Source organism: Grus americana, chromosome 15 (assembly GCF_028858705.1).
Source record: "Grus americana isolate bGruAme1 chromosome 15, bGruAme1.mat, whole genome shotgun sequence".
Taxonomy (NCBI): domain Eukaryota; kingdom Metazoa; phylum Chordata; class Aves; order Gruiformes; family Gruidae; genus Grus; species Grus americana.
Genome location: NC_072866.1, coordinates 11,095,094 through 11,110,355, shown reverse-complemented (window position 1 = coordinate 11,110,355; position 15,262 = coordinate 11,095,094). Strand labels below are relative to the sequence as shown.

At 54.6% G+C, this 15,262-nt stretch overlaps 1 protein-coding gene across 2 annotated transcripts in view; it reads right to left on the bottom strand.

The window, feature by feature from the left end:
* MAP2K3 (mitogen-activated protein kinase kinase 3) overlaps positions 1–14,693 on the bottom strand; it is a 34,522-nt gene extending 19,829 nt beyond the window's left edge. The window contains exon 1 of one of the 2 annotated variants that reach the window (XM_054843243.1): positions 14,582–14,693. In XM_054843243.1, the coding sequence (XP_054699218.1) occupies positions 14,582–14,597 (16 nt within the window). In that variant the 5' untranslated portion in view covers positions 14,598–14,693. Of the gene's footprint in view, positions 1–327; positions 874–14,581 lie in introns of those variants that run through there. The other variant, XM_054843244.1, reaches the window with a different exon arrangement.
* Positions 14,694–15,262: the final 569 nt, after the last annotated feature.

The following is a 15,262-nucleotide window of genomic DNA, read 5'->3' as shown; positions in this document are numbered from 1 at the left end:
GAGCTGCTGGAAAACCCTGCGTCCCAGGAATGCAACCAAAACCGGAGCCAGCAGCTAGCTTTACCCTCCGAATATTTTCCTTTAGCCATGCTAGATTTTTTTTTTCTTACAATTAAGATGCCAGTGTTTCAACCCTACACAAAACATCCAAGTTTCCAGTGCTTTAAAAATAGATCCCCAGCTGCAAATGCTGACCCTCCCACCCAAGCAAGTAGAAAGACTGAAACCGCATGGATTGACCCAAAAAAAAGTTACACGGCCCCTTTTAGCACCAGAATCAGCCTTTCATTCTCCCCCACCACGTGTTTTGGAAATTGCAACATCTACCTTGCTTCTTGTCCATGGTTTCCCAGAAATGAAGAACAGTGTCGGCACGCCTGGCAGAAGAGAGGGATGGGGGCGGACTGGAGGAGGGAGGGGAAAAAAATCCTGCAGGATCCAGCACACAGCACTTCTTGCAAGCACTGATGATTATTTTCAGTGGGAATGCATGGCCCGAAGAGCTCACCAGCTTCACACAACCCTTCTCGCCTGGCGTCCCCAGGTCCCAGGGGTCCGTGAGGCTAGGAGCAGCAGCGAAGGCAAGCGGGGACAGACAGAGAAGGTAGCACTGCGTTCCCTCATCGGCAGCTGCCGAGGTTGGCCGGTCTCGGCTCCGATTACCCTTGAAAGCTCAACAGTTGTAAAAACTGCAGCAGCGGAATAGCAGATGACGTCAACAGGAAACTGGGGGAGAGCCAGCTCCAGCTCCGGGAGCCATTGAAGCACTGGATTGCTACAGTGCATCCCAGTGGGACACGTTTTCTTCGGACAAATTAAATCATTCAAACCCAGTCCGCAGGCAGAAAGGCAGAGCCTGCTCCTGCCTCCTCCATCGCCCTTCCCCAGGCATCCCACGGGAGCGACCCTTGCTCGAGGACAGCCCTGCTGCCAGCCAGCACCAGCCAGTCAGCAGAGCAGAGGGAAGCCCACGCTCGCTGCTTTGGGCACTGAGGGGGTGCCGGGAGAAAAAGAGGTCACATTTCTTTGTGCTGCAGGTGACACGCTAATTGCTTTGCCACTAACAACTATTACCACAACAAATAGTAGAAATATTGTTCCATGACAATACCAGCACAGAGCTTAGCAGCTATTCCAGGGTGACAACCGAGACGGCATCTCTGGTGGCAAAATATAAATTGTTGCATGGATTTGGCTGGTAAATAGCAAGGGAAAGAGATGAAGGCATGGAAAAAAAAAAAAAGTCATTCATTTCTCTGCAAACACATGCAAGAAAAGCCGTGGCAAAGTATTGCTGCTCTTCCCCTTTCCCTCAAAACCAGCCCAGCAGAAGCCAGCGCTGACATTCCTGATCAAAGCCAGACTCTGCTTTGATGGGCTGCAGTTTTGTTTTCAATTTCCCAGTCAGCCTGGAAGGGAGATACTGTACCAGCTTCTTTACCTTAAACTAATTATAGAAAATACGCCTCTTGTTCGCTCCTGAGCTATTCCCTAACTTGTAGGCTATGCCAGGCCAATACACATTTGCAGGCAGAAAAGTCAGAGGTCAAGGTAAACGCACATACCAACATAATGAGTGACTCTAATTTTAAATAGTGTTTATATAAGCCCCAGAAGGACTGCAGAAGCTATTTTCTCAGGCACATTTCCACTCCCGGGGTATAGTTTCAGGCACAGATCATCAGCACATAAAGGATGCTGACGCAGGAGCTGCTATCGCAGACAGCGCCGACAGCCACCGGCACCCGTCCCCAGCACTCCTGGGGAGAACGATGCTGCATTGTCCTCCCGTCATTAACTCTCCGGCTTGACAGCTAATTCCCTGACCCAGACATAAGACACTGCAAGAATCTTCACAGACACCCACAAAGTCCATGCTGCTTTGGAGCAGAAAGTCCCTAACCCAGCAGGTGGGATGGGAAACATGATTTCCTTTGAATTAGTCCTGTTGGGTTTCAGTGCCCAAGGAGCAGGGGTGGTATAAAGCAGAGCTTCCCAACATCTCAAAAGCATCTTTAAAAAAAAAAAAGAAAAAAAAAGAAAAAAAGAAAACAAAACCAAACCCAAGCATCCTTTCAATTCTCACCATTGGCAGCTCTTTCAAAAGCTTGCCGACACAGTAGGAATTGCTCAGCCTTGAAAGACACACACCGTTTGACATTAATCATCCAGCTCTTTATAAGCTACAGGTAATCCCAGAGGAACGAAAGGCATCGGGTGTTTCACTGGTGTTCAGGAAACCTCCCCACCCCTCTGGGCTGGGACATCACCCCGTAACTGGTGAGGGAAGCCAGAGGAGCAAATACTGTGATGGGGAGAAGTCAAGGCACTTGCTGCAGGTCCAGGTTCACTGGGACAGAACAAGGGACAAGGTGGGGGTCCGGTGGGATGGCAGCCATGCTCCCAGCAGCCTCCTGCCAGTGGGTTGGCTTGAATACATGGAAGAGCACACCCTTAAAAATAGCAATGAGCTCAAACAGCACCCTGCCAATGCTGGGGCCTTCTCCCCTCCCTTCCCCTGCAGAGAGGCAGCATCTCCCAACGCCGGTTTGGTTAAGGCTGGGTCACCATTGCCGCCGGGGACCAGGAAGAGCCGCTTTGCCACAAGTGGCAAAAAAGGAATGCCCCATTTAGGGTTGGCAAGGAGCTTTTTATAGGTGTGTGTTTGGGGTTGAGAAAAAATTAACAGTTTCACCTGCCCTGAAAGAGGAGTCACTGCCGAACCAGGGGAGGGGGCAATTTTCACAGGATACCACTTTGCCTCTGACCAGAGAAAAGTCAACGCACCAGCTGGCCATGCCGTCCCAGTGCCATGGTGCCTGATGCCCACGGCACCTCGCTGTCCGACCGGGAACTGCAGCAGTTTCCCTGGCCAAGGCTGTAGCGCAGCTGCTGCTCCAAGCCCGGGATGCACTTGCCTTTCCACATACAAGGTGCACGTCCCACAGGAAAGCCCCACGTGCCCGAGCCATGCACGGGACCTGCAGCCTGGAAACTCTGCAGCAGCTCTATTTTTAAACAAAGCCTTTGAACCAAATCCAATCGGAAAGGGAACAGGGTCATCTTTCTCATCCCCTGGGACGGTGCTTGGGGATGATCCATCACTGATACCTCGCAGGGCTTGTCTCCTCTGGCAGAGCGGGATGTCACACCGATGGTGCCACCGGGGCTGGGTGAGGGGGAGACTGATGCAAAGGTGAAGGGTGCGACCTCCTGGTACCCTGCGAGGGATTTGAGGATGGGCACATTAGCCGAAGCTACCGAGAGCCAGAGCCCAGCATTCGCATTGCCACCTCTGGGGCTGGGAGCCACACCCGGCCTCTGTGCACCATCCAGATAACGCTGCCGCGAGCCGTGCCGGCAGCTCTGGGAGGATGTCACCGCCCAGTTACATTCCAGCTGTATTTTTAGGTTACCTGCATAACCCCGAGGGTTGGAAAAAACGTTTGATTTTGTGTTTTGTTCCCAGGTGGCAGCTTGCAGTCCCGCAGCCCTGTGACCATGGAGCGCACAGGCTCCACCCTGAGAAATCCACAGGAGCAGAGACCAGACTGCCTTTAGGAAGCTTAAAAGCACAAGCCAGTTGGCATTGGCGCTATGCTGTTATAGGACACGCTGTGTACATGCCAAGAGTCGTGCTGCTTTGCACCAGAGCTTGTGCAAAACCCCTGTGTGAAGGTGGTTACAGTCACAGGGGCATCTCTTTGGAGCAGGCACCGAGCCGGGGTGTGCGCAAAGCATCCTCCACAGGGCTGGAGACTGCCTCCTCTGCATCCATCACTCCGAATGGATTTTCTCCCCAAAAAAACAGCGGCACAGGCTGCACATCCTCAAAGCTCAGCTGCAGCGCAATGCCAACGCGGACACACCAAGGGTAGGCTGGGGGGCAGTGGGGAAAGTAATTAATGGGTAATTAACCCAACCCACTGCTCATCAGGAACCATGGAGCTGGGCACCTGCAGGGTGCACGGCCAGCCCAAAACCCGCAGCCACGAGCCATCTCATGGGACCGGCACGGGCTGCACCGACTCGGCTGCAGACGCTGGCAAGCCGCCATGAGACAAAGGTCTGGAAGCAATCCCAGCCCTGATGGCTTAGTTGTCAGAAGGCAAAGGAGACTGTGCTTAGAGAGAAGCAAAGAGCACACTAAAAAAAAAAAAACCAAACCAACACAGAGAAAAAGGAAGAGGCAGAACCACCATCACCTGTGCCCATCTCCCTGCCAGCCAGTACCCAGCCCTGCCCAGAGCAACGCTCCTCCCTTTGGCTTCTCAGCCCATAGACAAAGCCGTGAAAAAATAAAACATGTATGGAATTGTTGTGACTGGCTGGTGACAGTTTCCTGATGGGAGAAAAAACTCAAACTGTTTTTGGAATAGATCAGCTTGACAGGGGGCACATGGTTAGGTTTTTTTTCTTTCTAGGAAAGGAAGAGAGTCATTTGACTTGTCAATTGTCGGTTGTAACTCAACTCCAGAGTCAACAGACACTCTTCTTCTATCCAAACTGGTGCAATTCAGGTACTTCCAGGTGTCCCCAAAACTCTGTAAACTTGGCAAGAGAGCAAGTATTCCCCCTCTGCTTCTAATGCAATTCTTTTAAAAAAATTAAAATTAGCTTTCTACCATCCTTTCTCCAATTTATTTTGGGCAGGGATAGAGTGATTTCATCTCTGCAACTGATGTAAGACAGAGCAGGCAGCGGCTCTGAAAACAGAATTTATGGATGGGGAAAAAAAAAAAAAAACAACCAACCAAGGAAGGTTTTAGTGTCCACAGCTGCCTGCTTCAGGAGAGAGGCAGAAACAAGAGACCGACCCCAGGTGCTTCCCTGGCCTGGAGACTTCAGGCAGGAAAACCTTCGATTATTTCTTTTGGAGCAGGGTGCCGACCCAGTGGCTCATGGAAAGCAGCAGGCGAGTGCTGTGGCATACTCCTCCCCTACGACTCCTGCTGTCCCACACCAATTCTTTGCTCTTTTCGGTGCATCTTCAGTGCCATCCCTCTTCCTTGGTCCTCTCCCCACTCCAGAGAACTGAGCAGAAGACTCAAATGCAAAGGACTCATCACACCAGAGAGCTGGTGCAAAGCAGACACAGCCAGCTGGAGTCCCCGGTTTCTCCACTGAGTTTTTCCGAGAGAAGAATCCACCTGATGACGAGGTGAAGGGGGAACCGAGATGCCTCCCCGGGCTCGGATGAGACAAAGGAAAACCACAGGCTGAGAGCAGCCAGGGAATATGGAGACTGTCCAATTCCCCTCAGGCCACCGCTCATCCTTATCTCCTGTTATCGCACTCAAACCTCAGCGCCAACCAAAAAGCCTCAATCTTAACCACTAACGATGCTCCCAAGTCAAGAGAGGTGGCAGGTGACCCATTTGGTCCCCATGACCTGCTTGCAACAGGGGCCAAGAGAAAGGGCTGATGTAGCAAGGGGAGAGCTGGCTCCCGAAACCCCCAGGAGAGCTCAGCCACAGCGAGCTGGACCTGCAGCCTCTGTTCCTGACATGAACCACACCACCACTCTGACTCACGCCACAAGCCTCTTGCTCTCCCATCGCTGCTCCTCTGTCCCAGAGGACAGACTACATCCACATTCCCAGAGCAAGTCCCACGTCCCGCTGGTCCACGAGACCAGCTCCTGCTGCTCACCAGTTTAGGAAGGTAAAGTAAGATAAGATATATCTATCTTACAATGTAAGGCGTATATGTATATAGACATATCTAGATACGCATAAATATCTACATATAAAGACAAGCACCGCATACTTGCTAAGCTCCGTATTTTGCAGAAGTCACCTACAAATATTTCTTCTATGTTCCCCCAAACTCCATGCTGCAAACTTAAAAATACCCCCCCAATTAAAGGTAGGACCATCAGCACACTGAAAGCCACCGCCAGCCCCGCTGCCCAGCATCGCCCTCCGTGGTCCCCTCCCATGGGCTCTTATCTGAGGCTGCAACAGCTCCGCGTGGGGAAAACTCACATTTTGCAGCAGACTTGCCCAGTACCCGCAGGGCAGCTTTGATTCACGCCTGGGAAAGGCATGGGCTCCACGGGCAACACGACCACAGGTCAGCAGCGTTTCACCACCCCGGTCCCACGTGCCTGCCGGCAGGAAGGGCACAGCCTCGCTCCGCTGCTCCCTTTGGGTGGGCTTTATTCCTAACCCCCTTTTCTTCACTCCTCGCCTCTCTCTCTCAAATCCAGCTATTGCACTGCAATTTTTCAAACGTTCAGGGGAAGTAAGCATTGCAGGCTTTTCCTAGTAAAGGCGTCCCAGGAAGCCAGTGGTCTCCGCAGACGGGCCAGTCCCAACGCATCCGGCTCACGTCCCGGCTCAAGAGCTCACAGGCTGTGACTCAGTGACTTAGTTCAGCCTGCAGCTTCTCACGGGGCATGCTTAGGGCTTCCAAGAACTGTTTCCATTTAAATGAGAAATTATAAATTTTTAAAAATCCCCTTTACCCCTGAAGAACAAGCCTCACATCAGCGTTTTGGGGAAAGGAGCGGTGCTCTGCAGGGCAACGTGCAAAACAGCAAGGAGAGGCGCTGGAAGGAGACGTGTGAAACCTGTTCAAGATAAAGGGAAACACACACTGACTCCCGTCCCTGCGATGGTTACGCATGGTTTCCCTTGCTGAGCTGCAACTGTAAAATCCCACGGGGAAATCCACAGTTACCGAACAAGAAATTCTTTGTGGATCCAAAATTAAGGGTAAACTCTTGCAGCAACATGGAACATACACAGAAAAGGAAACCACGCGTACAGGAGAGCTGCTGGAGGAAAAGCTGAGTTGTTTTCTAGCACCTTAGCAAAGCACACGCAAGGCTGATAAGAGTTTCAATTAATATTCACCCACAATTTCTGCTTGGCGATTTCTAGAGGCACTTCCTCCACCAGCCTCCACTTTACTCTCATCACCCAGACATCATTCAACAAACCAGGCAGGGGCAGGCATAATTAATACCTGCAAAAAACTTCTTTTGGGCAAGAGAGCAGCATCAGCAGAGCGCAAGTGGCAGCCCGGCCACGGTGCAGCCCTGCAGGCAAGCGATGCTCACAGCCAAGCAATCGCAGGGATCAACCAAAAACCTGGAGGAAACAGGCTGCAGATGCTAATGAAGAGTTAACACGGGGGGCTGTAGAAGCAGCAGACCTAAAACACCCACCCCCACCCTCCTTTTTTGGCAGCCTTAGGCAGTGTACGACTGCTTCCAGCCTTAAGTTAAGCAGGAGCTGCCAAAGGGAGAAAGCCAGAGCGCAGAACGGAGGCTGGTACAGGTCCGTGCCGGTCCCCTGGCAGCATCGCCACCCACTCCCCCCCACCTCCAGTACCCGCATCCTCCTTTCTGCACCGTCACATCATTTGGGTCCTCTGACCACCGAGCTCTCCCCAACAGGGATGGTGGTTGGCAGGGACCATCGGGGGCGAGCCGGGTAAAGATTTGGCACAGAGTGGATGATTTTAGTTGCGGGGAGACCAGGAAAACCTTGAAAGTCAGCTGAGCGCACGTGCACACACGCAGAAATGCCTTGTGCTGCCCTGCCCTGTGCTGGCAGGGATTTTCTGGGCGCAAGCACGGGGTTTTACAAACAGGCACGTGGGGCTGCGCCTGCCACCTTCCCCCCGAGCACCTTTTGAAGGTGCTTGGAAGATGACAAAGAACAGCCAAAGCAATGTATCAGCACAAGACCGTTTCATCTTCGGCTGAGGTACAACTTGGCAGCATGTCAGGAGAGAAACCAAGTGGTCTGCAGCGGCAGGGGATTTTTAACTATGCAGAGCAGCTTTCTTAAAAAGCCTTGATGGTGAGCACATCTGGCTCTCAGAAAGCCATGTCATTTTTAGTGACGAGCTGCAAAGACATCCCTCAGGACAACACACCCCCTGCACCGTGGGGCACATGTTCAGGACTGACTCAGAGGGACCATCCTCGCCAGTCCCGGAGCTGCACGCTCTGCTGCTCCATCCTCTCTCTCTCAAGCCTCAAATTTGTCACTCCGACACCAAATAAACCAAGATCTCCATCCTACAGCAAAAAATACCTCTGCCACACGGTGCGCTTGCCCTTCACTACCTTTAATAGGAAACAGTCTCCTGCAGGGAGAGATGCGTGCAGCAGGAGAGGACATCTGCTTCAGCTACAGCAAATGCCCTCCAGCCAGCGTGGCCAACTCCTGCAGCACAGGCAAGCTGCTTCGTCAGCCGTCCCTGAAAGATTCAGGAGGGAATTTATATACACACACCACAAAGCAGTATCTAACTGGCCTGCAAGCCCAGACAAGCTGACACTCCCTAGATAACCCTGTCATTCTCCCCTAAACCACCCCAGCCCGTCCACGTACCCAGCCCTGCGTGTTTATGATCTGTCAGACACATGACTGTCACCTGCCAAGCCCTGCAGATGGGCTTCCTCCCGTCTGTCCCTCTGCCCTGCACCACGGGTCATTGCACCCTGGTCCCACCCGTACCCGTCACCGGCAGACAGTAAGGGAGGACGCGGCTCTCGGCACCGCCAAAGAGATGCTGGCAGCACCCCATCCCAGCCACAGGGTTTTATTCATTCCTTATGGGAAATCTCAGAGACCTTTCCGGGAATGAAATACAATCATTAAAGGCTGCTTTTAAGTTTCCTAAAAGACAGGACAGGAACTATGAAGGCAGGAGACGAGGCAGCAGGGTACAAACACCCCGCAACAAGGGGCGCTTGGTGCCCAACAGGCAGCTCCCGGAGAGGAGAGGGTCCAAGCCCCACCATCATCCTCAGAGAGGTTCATCGGATACAAGCAGTCAGGCTGATGCCAGTGCCAAACCACAGCTAAGGTTAGCAGCCTCTGATGGGAAATGACTTGTATTGAGCACTCTGGAGGTTTCTTCCTTTCCAAAACTAGATTTTTCTTTGTTTTTGGTGGTGGTGTGGGGGGGAGGAAGGGTGGATGCACTACAAACAACTTCTGGTAAGTTTTGTCTCCTCCTCATCCTGCCTCCTCTTCCACTCAAGTTATGTTTTTAACAGAAATTTATCTTTCTTTTAAGAAAATAAGCATTTCACTTGAAATTATGAAATTAAGGCTTAAAGCACAGGATAGACCAAGTTCAGCAGTGACCTCCCAGTGCTCAGTGCAGGCAGGAGGCCGGAGGCTGCGGCAGCCCAGTGGGTGCCGGACCCTCCCCAGCTCCTCGAGCACCCTGCCAGCCCCCAGAGGAGGAGGTAGCAGCCAGGCCATCCCCTTCACATGTCTCCTTCCCTGGCTTCCTGGCGAGCAGGGCCATAAAGCCATTGCTCCCAGGGTCAGGGCAGAGACATCCTGCTGTACCACACCCCAGTACACCAAACAGCTCCCCAAGGTCCCAACACTCAGATTTCAGAGAAACCGAACTCCAGCACTGGATGTCTTTAAAAACAAGACTGGGTGTCTTTTTTGCACAATCTGGCTTAATTCACCCAAAAGCTGTTGGACCAGCTGCAGTAATTCCTGTAAGCAACTTCCTGACCTCCAGCTGAGCACGATGCCCGTCACTCCTGACCTTAAAGCCCATGATTCAAGTGTTTCCTGATTTCTCCCTACATTAGATCCAGCAGCACACAAGGGCAATCATCCCACGCAGAAAAGCCCACCAGCCTCCGGGGCTGAAAAGGGATGTGCTCTTGCAAAGTGCTGACCATCTTCTCTTGCAACAGGTCGATGGAGCAGACTGCACAAAGGAGCCTGTAGTATTAAACCCACGGACTAAGCAAACCACGTGGACAACACAGCGCAGGATTACTGGGCGAAAGGATGCTGGAGAGGGTCTGCCTTGCTCCCACCTTCACCCCACTGCAGGTCCAGAACCTCCCCCAGCATTAGGCAGCGATACCCTCCCTTTCCTACCTGCTGGGACCATGAGACCCCCAAATCCTGCCCTTCCTCTTAGTCACACCATAACCCATTGCATCCCGCACAGGCAGCAACTCTGCTCCAGCCTTTTGCTGGTCGGAGAAGTGGCTGGAAGAGAAAGGTGCAGAGAGCAGAGACTCGGACCCGCTGCAAACCAAAGCCAGCTGTGCTGCAAAATGCTACCATGATATCTGAGATAGCTGCAGTTGTGCCCAGTAATTATAGTATTCCTTGAGCTGATGAACATTTACACTCACAATGCTGCCACGGTATCAGTGCACGCAGATAAGGGGCTGTGGGGAGATGAGGTATCTCCCAGGCTGAAAAAAAGAACAGGAACTTCCATTTTCCACCATAAAAAGTCCTCTCTGCCCCTTCTCCTCCACTTAAAATCCCTGGCTAACACTTGACTTGCACTACAGAGTGTTGTCAGCAAAAGAGGCAGAGGGTAGATCTAGCTCCACACGTACCCACAAGCAGTCCTGAGTCATGCCAGTAAAACCCCAAACTTTTTGTTGGTAGAGTAAAATCACGTCCCCAGCCAACAGAAGTTCCTCTCCCAGCTTTTCCCCCCAGCAAAGAGCCTGCCTGGGAGATGCCTTATTAACACCAGTGAAAACCATCTTCCGGCCAAAAACCCACAGAGCCCCATGTCTGCAGCGGTGGCTTCTCGGGTCACAAAATCACTGGGACCAGAAACTCGCACCCATTCCCAGGCACCCAAAGGGAAGCTCTTACAAGCACTTATGAGTTTCCTCCAGCAACGACCACCTTTGCAAAGCAAACTCCAGCTCAGCCCTGGACCACAGTCCAGAGCTGGAAAATAAAAGCAGGAGCCTTCAGGGAGACACATTATCCACTGAAAAAAAAAAGCAGGGGAGCATCTCTCCAGGGAGGGAAACAGATTGCTGAAGCACAGCTAAATATTTATCACGTCCAACATGATATTTCCCAGGCACCCACTGTTATGCTAGCAAAAAGCAGCACGAGAAGGAGGGCAGGAGCAAAGCATTATGCTCTCTCTCTGACTGTTATAATTAATTAGATGCAAGCTCTGTGATGCTTCAACTACAGTTAAAATAAAAACCTGACTCCGTGGGTTCAGAGCTCCCAGCTCTGCCACCCCCCTGCACACACGCACCCAGGGGACACCAGGCTGGCGGCTGCTCTGCCCGGGGGCGACAGGAGCCTGAAGCCAAAGCCCTGCTTCTGCAGGCCATGGCCCCACGTGTATTTTCCACAGAACTGCCTTTTTCTTGGGGGGAGGTGGCGGCAGGAAAAGTGTGAATGGTGCACAAGACAGTACAGGATTCACAGCCGACTGAATTGCATAACGGTGGTGTGTGCCCGCGGAGAGCATGGCCAGGGTGCAGGAGGGACAGGTCCCCACCGCTTATTTACCTACCCAGAATAGACACACCACCAGAACAAGAACCAGTTCATCCCCAGGTTCTGGCATTTCTCACCGCAGATTTTTCCAAGCCTCAGTTTCAAAGGAGAGCTGCCTCCCCAGAAACACAGCCCTGCTTGGCCGGTCCTGCCCCCTCTCCCCAACAGCACCCATCTTCCCCCAGGAAGGTCTCTCCCCTGTAGAGAAGGACTTGCTTTTGAATTACTCGGGCATCGGCTCTGGGTGAACCCAGGGGAGGCCAAGTAGGTCTTCTCCCTCCAGACCCCATCCACGCATCCTCCCTCCCCGCAGCTGCACGGCTGCTTCCTCCAGCAAACTCCCCGGTTTCAGGAGACACGCACCTCCCCATTGGCATGCTCCTGCCTGTCCCTCCAGGCTTCCCGGGTGTCAGGGGCCACCCAAGTCACAGTCAACAGCCATGGGGACAGCAGCATGGGCCTTCAGACACCCAGGCAGAAAATATGCCTCAAGCCCCAGAGGAAAGGCAGCAGCCTGGATTTGTACACAGCGTCTAACAGACCCTGCACCCTCCGTCCTGCTTCTGCATGCACCTGAGGGCTGCAAGCTCCCCACGGCTTCATTCCCTTCTGCTTTAACCCCTCAGATACAACGCCCCTCCCTTCACAGCATCCATTTCACTGAAAAAGGTGCAGGCTTTGTTGGAAAATCATGCCCAGGACCAGCCATGTGTTGCAATTTGCAGCTAGAGGTTGCGTCCCTTGCAAAGCCCTGCAAGGAGGACACAAGGCAGCTCCAGAGCTTTGCAAGCAATTCCTTCCCTCAGTGCCACCCATTCGATGAAAGACAGCTCGACGGAGCTTTGGTGACCTGAGACAACTGGGAGCTTTTGCATATTTTAGTAAACATCAGCATTGACAGTGCAAGATAACACCCAAATGGAAAGCAACATTTTCCCACACACCTGATCCTGCAAGATAATTTGGATCAACCAGATACAGGCAATGGGAAGAGGAAGAAAGCCGAAATCCTTCCTAAGCTTCGCATAATCCCCAGAAGGTGTTTATCTCGCAAGCTATGTTTAGCACAGAGCGAGGCAAAGCTCTCACCCAGCACCATTCCTATCGCGCGTGTCACAGCCAGCCACGCGCATCCCCAAAAACTCCCGAGGCAGGAGACAACCCCATGACTAAGCCAAAATGACGACAGGTGAGTTTTGGTACGCATCTATCATGGAAACAGCCAACCTGAGAACTTCAACACAGCACCTTTCATTTACTACCACGATCTACTCAAGCCCAAGAAGGGAAAGCAACCCGCAAAAGGAAACCTGAGACCACTTGCTGAATTTCCCTAAGGAAAACCAGGGAAATTTAGCTTAAATTCAGGCTGCCCAACAGGGGAGGCAGAAGGAGCTGCCACGAGTGCTGGCAGCAGCATCTGCAGTCCCAGCAGCAGATGCACGCACTCGGACCTATGAGCATCCCTATGTAGCAGCGGGCAGCCAGCAAACCTGCTTGGACAGCTGGCACTGCCCAGGCAGATGCAAAACTGAGAGGCACAGCAGACAGCTAGCAGGACGAGAGGAAAGGGTTCTGAAGAGGCAGCCAGGTTACATGCATCTGGGATCAATCCCAGTGCTGAATGCTGCCCCAGTGGAGGCAAAAGGGGCTTGGGTCAGATGGGGACCCAGAGCTGCCGGTGCCAGCAGAGACCGGGGGCACTCAGCACACACGCAATGCCTCCAGCACAGGGTATCAGGAGTAATTGTATGAATGAACCGGTTCGTCACAACCAACAGCCCCGTGCAACCAGAAACCTGCAGACACAGGAGGGTTCCAAACTTCCTCCGAGGAAAACACCACGGTCCCAGGTGCTCCTGCAGGCATCACCTTTTGCTGTCAGCCAAACCGCTTCCCCCAAAATCCTCCTGGGCCCAGCTCGGGCCTCATCTCCCACAAGGCACGATCAGTCCCTCAACCAGGCTCACCTCTTCCCTCCATGCACACATCCACACACCACCCACGGCACCTGCGAGCCGAGCGAGAGGTCTGGGCTCGGGCATCCTGGCAAGAGCCTTTTTAAGAAGCCCGGTTGATCCCTTTCAACGCAGGACAGTGGCTGGAGGCATGTGCTCCTACCTGTGAGTCAGCAGCTCCGCTCAGCAGCACCGTAAATCGCTGCTGATTCACACCCTGCTTACACAGCAAACAGGAAACTCAGGTCCACATTCCCTCCGGTTAAGACACAGATCATTTAAAAGGGGGGAAAAAAAAGTCACGCCGAGGTGCGTTCATCTGCTCACATGGTTCCTGACTTCAAGTTTCCAGTGCATCACTCCCGAAGAAGGAAAACCCCTCAAATTTTATTCCGGTGATAAGAGAGAGGCAGCAACCATACTCCGCACGCTCCCTCCTCTGCCTGGTCCGCACTCACGGTGCTGATGCAACCGGCTCCCCAGAGCACCGAGACACCAGCGAAGCCATTTCCCCGTCTTCCTCAACCCCAGCATGCTGGCGGTGTCATCCCGGGCCAATGCCTGCCAGCCGGCGCTCACCTTGGGACAGCGACCGGGCCACCTCAGTCACGGCAAGGCTCTCTAAATGACACCCGCGACACACGGCTACGTTTGCCAGCCACGTACGGGGGAGACAATGGGAAACTCCACCGCGGCGCTTTCAGCACATGCCAGCACCGAGCTGGATCCCAGCTGCGCCTCGGCCACCGAGCCGCCATGCCGTGGGGACCAGGATCCTCGGCCCCGTCCTTCCCGCCTCGTTAGGCCAGGACGAGGGCTCCGCTCATCCTTGGCGCGCTGCTCCGAGCCAGCCGTGACGCTTGCTGAGCTGCCACGGGCGGTTTCGTTGAGGGGGAGAGACTCCAGCAGCGACGGATGAAACTTGCATTTTTTGACCGTTACTTTGCACGGACAGGACCCTCACTCCCTCCCTCCCCGCAGGCCCAGCGGGCCGCCCGCTCCCCTTCCCCTCCACACACGCCCCGGGCTCTGCAGCTCAGCGGGACGCGGGAGCCCGGCCCCGGCGAGCGATGCCAGGCTGCAGGCGGGGAGCAGCGCGGCCCTCAGCCGGGACCAGGCGGGGAGAGGCACTCAGGGCCCACGCAGAGGAAGCCCCGGCCGGCGGCAGCGGGGAGCCCACGCCCGGCGGGTTGGGCAACAGCCCCGTCCCCGCGGGTTACGCCAGACCCGGCGACGCGGTTCAGCCCGGCCGCAGCCCCGCTCCCCCCCCGGAACACCGGGCCCGGGGACCCCCGGAGCGCGTACACAAACATACACCCCCCCCCCCCCCCCCCCGGCCCGCGGCCCTACCTCTGGGCAGCGACATGGCTGGCGGCGGCCCCGCGGCGCCCGGGCAGAGCGCGGCGCCCGGCGGACTCCGTCCCAGTGCGGCGACCGCCGGGGAAGTGTCGAGGGGAGGGGCGACGGACGGAATGCCCCGCCCTCCCGCGCTGCGGGATTGGTCAGCGGCGAGGAGGAGGCGTGGTTACTGCCTCCGCGGGAAGAGGTTCGCGATTCTCGGGCACGGCTGTGAGGGTGAAGTGAGGCGGGCGGGCGAGCGGCGCTGCCCCGCAACCGAGGCGTCTCCGCTGTCCCCGCCACCGGCGTGACCCCGCCGCGGCACCCGCGGTTTGGGGCGCGGAGCCCTGCTGGCAGCACGGCCCAGGGGGCCCCCGTCCTGCGCCACGCCTCACGCCACGCACCTGGCACAGGCGCACAGAGCATCGGGGCGAGGGTGCTGGGAGGCTGGTGCTGTGCAGCTGAGACCAGCCAAGCTCATCGCATCTTCCGAGGTCCCTGCTCTGGGCCGCCCGGGGTCAGACGTGTCCCACCTGCCCCAGCAGCTCCTCCGGGCTTTAGGAATAAGGAACAATGTGCTATGGCACGTCCCGGGGCAAGGATGCTCCCACAAATGCCTGAGCCCTATTGCCTGCAGAAAGTAGCAGCCAAACAGGGCAGGAGCGCTGTAGTGGAACAAGCAAAAATGAGATT